This window comes from Fundulus heteroclitus, chromosome 13 (genome assembly GCF_011125445.2).
Source record: "Fundulus heteroclitus isolate FHET01 chromosome 13, MU-UCD_Fhet_4.1, whole genome shotgun sequence".
Taxonomy (NCBI): Eukaryota; Metazoa; Chordata; class Actinopteri; order Cyprinodontiformes; family Fundulidae; genus Fundulus; species Fundulus heteroclitus.
The window spans coordinates 18680377-18690449 of NC_046373.1; the positions used below are offsets into that span (position 1 = coordinate 18680377).

The 10073-nt window shown below is 38.2% G+C and overlaps 1 protein-coding gene across 2 annotated transcripts; it reads left to right on the top strand.

Moving 5' to 3' along the window:
* Positions 1–1628: 1628 nt before the first annotated feature.
* On the top strand, positions 1629–6429 carry LOC105935166 (cyclin-dependent kinases regulatory subunit 1). 2 transcript variants are annotated; one of them, XM_012875447.3, is made up of 4 exons: positions 1629–1770; positions 1966–2033; positions 2198–2325; positions 5719–6429. In XM_012875447.3, exons 2-4 carry the CDS (start codon positions 1975–1977, stop codon positions 5766–5768), a joined length of 237 nt encoding a protein of 78 aa, XP_012730901.1. In that variant the 5' UTR covers positions 1629–1770; positions 1966–1974; the 3' UTR covers positions 5769–6429. The 2 variants fall into 2 exon arrangements, with proteins under 2 accessions (XP_012730901.1, XP_021178673.1); XM_021322998.2 differs by having other exon boundaries at positions 1629–1749.
* Positions 6430–10073: the final 3644 nt, after the last annotated feature.

Consider the following 10073-nt stretch of genomic DNA (forward strand, 5'->3'; position numbering starts at 1 on the left):
TTGATGAAAAGGAAATGATCAAACCACAAAGGGCCCACAAAGGATCACTGAGAAAGGAAAACTGAAAAAGCGATGTGGCAGGCCAATTTGCCGAAATGTCATCACAGCAACTTAAAATGGTAATCGGTACTTTGTATTGCCGCCACATGCTTGCGTGTATGCTTGGTAATGTCGGGATGGTGTGCTGGAGTGTCTCCTCCCTGGCGGTGTCTGCTGGACAAAACGTGATGTTCTGTTGGATTTAGGTCAAGGGAACATGGATGCTGCTACATGAGATCGAGCATTATCCTGCACCAGGAGGAACCCAGGACCACCGCACCAGTGAAGAGTCTAACAATGGGTCTAAAGGTTTCATCCCCATACCAAAAAGCAGTGGGCCATCGTTTTGTCCTGTATAGGTCTGTGCTTCCCTCCATGGCGTGAATAAGTTTGAGCAGTGTCCATAGTTTTGGAAGGCACTGTAAACACATTTATTGTAACTTTTCAAGCTGTATGCGAAATGAAATTTCATTCTGTACGCACTCTGGGCATACAAAATGACAAATAAAGTTGTCTAAGTCTAAGTCTAAACTGGAGAGTGTCTCCATGGGATTTGCATGTTTTCCTTTTGCATGAATGGATTCTGCAAAGGTTCCCCCAGGTTCCTCTCACCCTCCCAAAACATAAATATCAAGTTAATACTGTAAAGTGCTCATGGGTGTGGATGTTAGTCCTTGACTCCTGCAAAGATTAAGTAGGTATAGGGATAATAAAAATGCAGTTGTTAGAGATAGGTTTATTTAGCCTGACATTAGCTGGATTGGTGTTCTAGACAAAGAAACAAAAACAACCCCCCCCCCCCCCAAAAAAACAAAAACAAATGGATCTCGCTCTATTTATTGCATTTCACAAGTGTTAATTTCCCCCCACTATTAATCAGAAACACTAGTAGCATGTTGCCATATCCGTCCAGCTTGTGCTGAAGATTGTACAGTTAGATTACTCTTTTTTTAAGTAGAAGACCAAAGTATCATATCATATTTGCAGAAAACTGTGTTCTACTTTTTTGTATAAAACAACTCCTGCTGTGGAAATTATGGAAATCAGCAAACTGTTATTTCACATTTATTTAAGTCAATACAAATTCAAAAATACTTTATTGATCCCAAAGGAAATGAAATCTAAATAATTAAGTCTATGAACATAAAAGTTCGTTAAACAAATTCAAATTTGATTCAAAGTGACCCATTTTCTGTAAAGGAGTCCAAAGCTCTGATTTTTCAACATTACTCAAAAGAAAGACAACTGCCTCGCGATTTTTAAAAAAGCAATACATTTGTATTTTTGCGCGAAAAATAACTTACAAACAACTCACAAATATAATAGAATTTAAACAACATGACTTGGGAAGATTTTCTATTAGTCGTCGGGTCATTTGCGACCGAAGCTGTCAGGTAAATCAAAGGAAAGTGCTAGATGTTTTTAGCTCCACTAAAACCACAAAGTTGTGCTAGCCAATTGGGAAGCCAGGTGGATAACTACGTCATTTCCGCCGACAGAACGTATGAGCCAATGGAACTGAGGTGTTCCTTGGGAGCAGCCAATGAACGGTAGGTTCTTCCGTTGGGTTGACCAATGGGTTCAAGCCAGGTCTTTTTGAACGGAGAAAAGCGCGCTGGTAGACAGTCGAGAGGGAAACAAAGAGAGAGCAAACAAGGCGCTATTGTCGGTGCGAACAACAACGACGTGGATTGATTATTTCCGATCAGAGTAACTTTACTTTTATATACGGTAATGCCACAGTTTATTCCATTGTGTTTCAGAACGATTAAATGACCGTTTATGTCGCTTACTGTTCTCATCAGTTCTTCCTGGCTAACTTAAAGCCGTTAGCCTAGCAGCGCTTGCTTTGCTAAAACTTGATGCTAATGCTACTTAGCTTAGTTTTCCTCTGGATGCTAACTAACGATTGGAACTTTTTTTCAGACCCTCGCCATGTCTCACAAACAGATCTACTACTCTGACAAATACGACGATGACAAATACGAGTACAGGTAGGCTTTACTCGTAGTATTCACCTTTTTATGATTGACGTTTGTTGCCCTCCTATTACGTAACTTTTGCATGACCTGCTGTTGTACATGACATCTAACTCAAAACGCAGTGCGAAGGCGTGTAACTTCTTCTAAAGCCGTGTAAACGTCTGTGTGTCCTACAGACATGTAATGCTGCCCAAAGACATCGCAAAGCGTGTACCCAAGACCCACTTGATGTCTGAGACCGAGTGGAGGAACCTGGGGGTCCAGCAGAGCCAGGGATGGGTGCATTACATGATCCATCAACCAGGTATGTGAATTACTATCTTAAGTGCCTAGAATAAACTTTAAGCTGCTACTGTACTTTAGTCATTTCTGCTTTTTGCTCGTTTTTTGGTTGAAGTTTCTTTCTTTAACTGTAATGCTAACTTATAAGTAGTTATTGGAGTGGGTGTATGTCAGAACAACTTAATCTGGGGGGATACAATACCAAAATGGCTTTGAAATGACAGATGTTTAGGGTGAAAATTAAGAACACTGAGTTTTAAATGCTGAAATTCTTTAATTTAATTTTTAATGTTCTATTCAGCATTCAACATGTATTCTTGTATAGATAAAACGTAGTTGAATCCTGAAGCTAATGCTGACTTTTAATGGGATCTAAAACTTCTCACAAATTAAGAATCTACACATGTAGCTGCATAATTAGATGGTGGTATATAACTGTCAGCAATTTTTTCCAGAAATTAATTGGGTATCTAACCTGCTGCTGTACCGTCTTGGTATACTGTGTGGAAATAGGTTGCTGTTACTTCAGTAAATAACTGACAAGAAGTTGCTCTCAAGTAAAAACAAATTAATTTTTTTTTCTTGTTGTGGACAGGATTTCTGTAAGTTCTTAAAGGCTACAATGTAATAATTTCAACTTTGAAGTTTTAAATGTGTCAGAATGATCTGATTTCTGCTTTTAAGCAATGCATTCCTGATTGTTGTGGTGGCTGAAGAATTTTGTTGTTGCAATGTGACCAAACTACAAACTCTGTAATGCAAGGAAGCAGTAAGCCCTGTCAAGGAGGAATTTACCCTCAGAAATTCAGCTTTTCGCAAATACTTAGAGAAATTCTGCCTCTAAATTGTTAGTTGAAACGTGGTTGCGATGTGGCATTTAGGGCTCGGTGATATGGCTTATAAACAAAATGTCTTTATTTATTTAATACCAAATCAGATCATTGTTGGCTTTTTTCATTTCACAGATGCATTATTTTTAAAACCTTTTTTTTATTTTAAGCAATAAGTCTGGGAGGTGACCTGAATTCAATATGCAACAAGTTGTGACACATGCTTTTTTATAACAAGATGGCAGAGCCTGCCATTGTAAACAATGAAACTAGAACAATGATTGCTGCTAGTAGTATTATAGAAGGAGCCAAGAACAGGTTTCACTTATGTAACTTCAAGTTAAGTTAAAAAAAGTAAATGACAATTATGATTAAACTTAGGACTGTAACATTTTAATAACCGGTTGATTATTTCTTACGATGAATCAGATGACAAAAGTTTGTCCACTTTATCCAAAATAGAACATTTAGACAGAGCAAATAAACACGCACAAACAAGTTGATACTTGGGTGTTCTGTTAAAAATATTTACCCAATTATTGTGCTTCACATGAAGTTTGTTGATGAGCTTGTAAGTCAATCATTAGTCAATGTTGTCTATATGAACAGTGATTTAACACAACAAAACTAAAACTGGTGTCAAATGCAGTTTGGCTGAATATAAGTTTTCTTTCAAAAATGTTATTTAATACTTTGTATTTCTTCTATCTAAATGTTTTACATTAGGGATGTCTTCTAAATTTAGGTCTGCTTCTTATCAGTGTGTTTCACCAAAATTTCATGATGGTTGCATAACAAAGACTCCCATACAGTACATTCACTCAGACTTTGCCAGTAAATTAAAGCTTAAACAGCACAGAACATTTTGGGATGATAATACTTTGCCCCCGCTCTCTCAACAGCAGCAGCATGAGTTCTCAACCAGTCTCAGAACCATTTTTATGCGCTCAGAACCAACAGACCTGCGCGTTTGTTCAACAACTCTGCTAAAGTCGGAGTTTCTACTTTGAATAAATCTTGGTGCCGGTAAACGCACGTCATGATTTTGAGCCCATATAAGACTGCTTTCAGAATGGTTTGAATCTGTGCACGTTTCAATCCGGTCAGAAAATGTTACACATGTTAAAAAAATAAAAATAAAGCTCTTGTTAACCAGCTAACATGCTAAAAGCATCAGACGAGCCATCAGGCTAACGTTCAGGCAGCACGACTTCGGCTGCGCAGGACTCCGCTCACAGCCCGCGAGCCAATCACTGTCTGCGTTTCGACACTTTAAAACGGAACAAACGTCAGATATTGTAACGACTTGCCCTGCTGTTGAGCTCCCATCGCCCTCATCAATGACTCCATGTTTCAGCTCCCGTATCATCACTGTGGTGCTTCCGTGTCAAATCTCGCCTGTTATTTTGGTTTTGTAAAGCATGACATGCGCCCCATCTTTTGAGGACTTAGTTCAAGGCGTGTAATTTGTTGTGACACGTTAAAAGCTCAACACGAGTCGATGATGAAAGTCAGGAATTGGTCGACGCGTTAGTCCAGGTCTGGGAGGAGATCCCTCAGGAGACAATCTGCCACCTCAGCAGAGTCATGCCCAGGCGTTGTAGGGAGGTCATACAGACAGGTGGAGGTCATACACCCTACTGAGCCTCATTTTGACTTGTTTTAAGGACATTGCATCAAAGTTGGATCTGCCTGTATTGTTTTCCACTTCAATTTGGAGTGTAGCTCCAAATCAGACCTCCATGGATTAATAGATTTTATTTCATTAATGTTTTTTTTTTTTGTTTTTTTTCTCCTTGTCAGCACATTCAACTATGTAAAGAACAAAGTATTTAATAGGAATATTTCATTCAGATCTAGGATGTTATTTTAGAGTTCACTTTATTTTTATTTTTTAAACGGTACAGTTTTCTAAACATTTTCAGCATTGCAAGCAACTCTGAATAAGTTCTGAACATTTGCCTCACATGACCGATCAGTTCATTCTGCTGCCAGCATCCTCCCAGATGTTCCCATAACTCTCAGGCATGGCTGGAAGCTACAACGGGTACATGTGGACCGAAGTGAGCATTTTTAGGCTCATCCATAGGGGGGGACACCACGTTAATTAAAACCTCACTCCATTACTGATCTGTGGTCCGTACTAGTTTAAAACCTCTACTTCCTGTTGGTTACAGCCATGCGTAATGCAAACGTATAACAACGTTACGCTTTGTCGCCTGGTTAATTAACTACGAACCAGTAGCTGGAAACACACAAGTCACATTTTGTTTTTTGTGGCGTTTTTAAAAGTTCTTTACATTTCTGCGGTGGCTTGGAGTGTAGTCGATATGTGCTTCTGTGGACACCGTGGCTTCAGCTGTTTTTAAATCATTCAGGAATAACAATCTAATGTTAAAACCTGTTATAAAGCATTTGAGTAATTTATGTTTTTAAATTGGTGCTGGACCGGTTGGCCACCTCTGCTGTTGTGCATGTACATTTTCTTGACTACATTTTTTTTCTCAAATCTAGTCAAAAACTGAGTGGTTTCGTGTATATCTGTGTTTGACTGACTGGTTGTGTTCTGCGTTTCCTCCCTACAGAACCACACATCTTGCTGTTCCGGCGTCCTCTGTCTAACCCAAAAGCTTAAGGTTTTTCTGGGTCCTGCAAAGATCAGCCCTTACGTGCCTTGGATCAACAGAGCTCCCATCATGCCGTCAAAGCAAGCTCCCGTCGGATCGGGTCTTTGGGCTGACGATGCCGGACCTGGAGATGGACTGTCACTTATGAACAATGGATGTGGAGAACATGTTGGAGAGGGGGTGGAGGAAAAAAAAAAAAAGAAAGATGTCAACCTTCATGTAACAAAAAGAATCTTGCAACAACATGCCGTCTCGGACACATTCAAACCCTTTGACTTCTTAAACCAGCTTCAGCTACTCTACCTGCTCTGATCAGCAGTTTGTTAAAATGATTGCTTCAGTGTGGTGAGCGACGCTTTAACATGAGTTCTAGCGTACAGTTAAGAATCCAGACACGATTGTCTTTCTAGATTAGTTCGACTCCAGTGTTCTGTGGTTTATTTTCTTCTTTTTAGCTGACATGTTACTGCTTAGTCAATGGAGACTGTAAATTGGCGTTGAACACATGATCAAAATCTGCATCAGTCCCTTTTTTTTAAAAATGGATTTGATTGTGTTTTCGGTCTGATTTAGAGGAATTCACTTCAATTGGTCTGAATGTACCAATGAGCTGCTCAGTATTTATGAATTGTATTGCCCTTGAATAAATGTAAACTTGAAATTTTACTACTACCACTTTACTCTTTTGTCTTTTTGGGGTTTTGGTTGCAGTAAGGATTCGTAAAGATTGATTAAACGGTGTGGGGGGGAAAAAACGTCCAGAAATGTTGCAGTAAAGCTCGTTTAACAGATGCTGGTTTAGGGCGGTTCACATGTTTGATTCAGCCTATGAAAAACATTACAACCTTGCATAAATACTGACATTTTTATTATCTATCAACAATTGGTGGCTATTTGCAACACTCAGTGCTTTCTAATTTCATCACGCCTTTAATTTGAGAGGTTTAAAATAAGGCATACTTTAAAGATTATTACAATAAAGCTGGTCCTGCAGAGTTGGACTGCTTTAGAAATTCACCATTTGATGTGGCAAATAAAAAAATAAAAAAAAGTTTAAGACCTTATCTGCAGAGTTTCCAAGTATGTATCAGTGGGCGCTTCTTGTAACTCGCTTGTTTACTCTGCTGGTTTCCTTTTGGGGCTCGGAACCAAAATGATAGCAAAACCTACTTGAATAAATGTCTGAGACTTGACACCTTGTGACACTAACGAGTCAGACGATGCAGAGGAGGGGAAAATTGTTAATTGGACAAAATTTGGACATTTGTACTTGGGGTTGTACTTCTGTTGGCAAATTGTTCAGACATAAATTGCTCTGTTTAGTTATTTTGAGGAGATAATTTACACTAATATAGGCTGCATGCTGACTACATTATATCAGAGTGTCATGTCTTCAGTATTCTCATGAAAGATAATAAATCTGCAAAAATGTAAGGGGTGTTCTGTGATATACTGCTGGAAGTAGGCTTTACAGGTTAGTTAATGTGATGTACTGGGAACAATGATTAGATCAGCTGAACAAATGAGCAGGTCTATAATAAAATGCAGATCTCAAGAGTTAGAATAGGCTTGCCCTCTAAAGGGAAAGTCCTCCATTTTTTTTTTTTTTTTTTTTTTACATTTACTCGTAATGAACTAAACATTGAATAGCCAGCCAGATTTTTGGCGATACGGGCAATTTATAGTAACGTTTATTTCATTAATTTTAAATGTGAAGAAAAAGGTCTCTTATTCTAATGACTTAACTTTCAGTTGATATTAAATTGCACCAAAATCTTTGATATTGCACTCCGTTTTTAAACTGAAGTCCAGTAACAACGTTCTGTGAATATACATCCGTGAGATGAAGCAATGCTTCAACTGCAAAACATTCAAGTTAAATAAAACTGTGTTTATGATTCCTGAAAGATGGAAAACTAAACTTAAAGCTTTAACAATGCAGACTCATAAAGATCAACATAGCCCCATTAAAGTATTACTTTATGGTATTACTGACTCCTAAAGTATATGCACATATTGTAAAGTTTGTATATTATTCCAGTCATGTCATTCATTTCTGCTAAGGTCATAGACGTGTTATAATTTTGGTTGTATTTTTTTTATCATGAATTTTCCCCCCTCTCTTTAATTTTATTTACAAATTAGATAACATTTCCCCCAGCTGAAAATAAAGTTGAACTTTTTTTTTTTTTCCAGCTTCTGTTGTCTTTTCCCCTCAGACCTGTAGAGGGCAGTGCAACACAACAGAAACTGAAACAATAGGACTTTGCATAAATCCTGTGATGAGCTCGAAATTTACTTTTTATAATAAATTCATGCAAGCTACAATTTTATGTGTATATGTTTTAAGCTACGTCATCACTTTGAGTTTCCAATTTGAACCGCTGACATGTTGAGATGGGCTGTCCGGGAAGGTAGATGAATCTGTCGCTCTGTGTTCCAGGTGCTTTCAGGTTGACAGTGGGTGCAAACAGCTCGTGGCGACACTCAGACACCGTGGGTAGTAACTACACAACTTTATAAGTCATGGGTGATAGAAGAAAAAAAAAAATCATGTTTGCTTTGGGAATCACAGGGAGATTTGTGACAATTTCTGCAAAGTGTTCCCAAGCTACTGATCAGGCTGTGATGGTCAGCAGCCTGAGCCGCCTCCTGTGATGCAGAGATGTGTAGAAGGAGGAAAAGAAAAACACGTCTGACATGTTTGAGGTGGAAGAAGCTGGGGACAGAGATAAGAGCAAAATGATGGTTAGTACTGGATTCCTTTAGCTGAAGGATAGTCGCTTTCAAAAATGATTTTTTTTTTACTGAAACACAATTGGTGTGTGTTTTTTTTTAAGTACGTTTAAATGATAATTTTGTTTCACCTTGACTTGAATCCAATGGGACTCAGTAATTAGCTGGAAACCCAAAAACAATTAAAACTTTTTTTAAAGGTGGAACTCAAAATCAAGTTTATATGTGCATGCTATACTAGTTTTACATGTTAAATATATGTTTTTTGGCTTTGCAGAGGTATGCATACTCTCTGAATTTTACAAATCAAATGTGTTGCATTACAATGACAAACTTCTGAGTTTTGCTAGAATCTTGCGTAAAAACCCAACACAATAGTTCAGATTTGTGATTTAGAACAATAGGGATTCATGATTTTCACACTTTATTGTGAAATTCAATCCAAAAGGTGGGTCTTTCTATTCAGCTCCCCTATATTACAGTACCCATAAATAAATTCCAGTGCAGGTTCCAGAGGTTTGTTATAGAAAACCAGGGAACGTGGCAGAAAGGCCGGGAGAAAGTGGTGGAGAAGTCCCAGAGTCAGAAACACCAGGGTTGAGAAACACTGCTTTAAAAGACCTGCAGCTTTAACTGGTAACCAAGGTGGTTCTACAAAGCACTGACTCTTGAAACAAAACATTTATGCACTACTTTGTGATGGTCCACACCATAAAATCCCTGTAAATTATATTAAAGGGGCCTGGTCACATGCTATGACTTTACAAATTAGATCTCTCTGGTTGCATACAAAATGTTTCTGATTAAATTATTGCACCCTGTTGACTTCTTATATTTTATTTCTGTGTTTTCCACTTTCTTTTTGCTTTATCTGTTAGTAAGCAAAGTGATTTTGTGTAAATTTGCCATAAGACCATTTAACAGAAGGTATGATATTGCGCATGTGCGCAATAAGTAATCAAGGAGAGGCAATGGAGCTGAGCGAGGCAGCAGAGTTGCGCAAACAAAGAGGTAAAGTAACTCTCTCCTTGTTGGTCCTCCACCACAGCGAACTGTCACTTTACTGCGAGGCATTGCAGGACTGGCTCGTACAGTAGCTGCCATCTTGCTTTCCGATGGTTCTGCAGTACTGCTGACGGATGGCACAACAACTCTGCTGATTGCCCCTGGTGTAAAATTATTTTTGAGGCTCAAAAAGGACTAAACCCGAATGAACAGCGATTCCAGTTAACACAGTCGCAGAAGCTAGGATTCCAAATAAATAAAAGATAAATTCCTTTATTGTCCCACAATGGAGAAACTAGGGTATGACAGCTGCAAAGACACATTACACACAGTTTATAGTAGTGGAAAAACAAGCTAATCTAACCTAAAGTTTGTTGAAAAGAAAGGCCAAGAGTAAAAGAAAAAAAAAAAAATACCAGATTAAATATTGCACAATTATTGATAATATGGCATACTCGGGTAAAAAAGTGGAAATATTCAAGTTAACCATGGAAAAAAGCACCAGCCTATTACAACAATATGAAATAATATGCAATATGCATGATAGTAGAGCAGCATTTTGATGTAGCTAA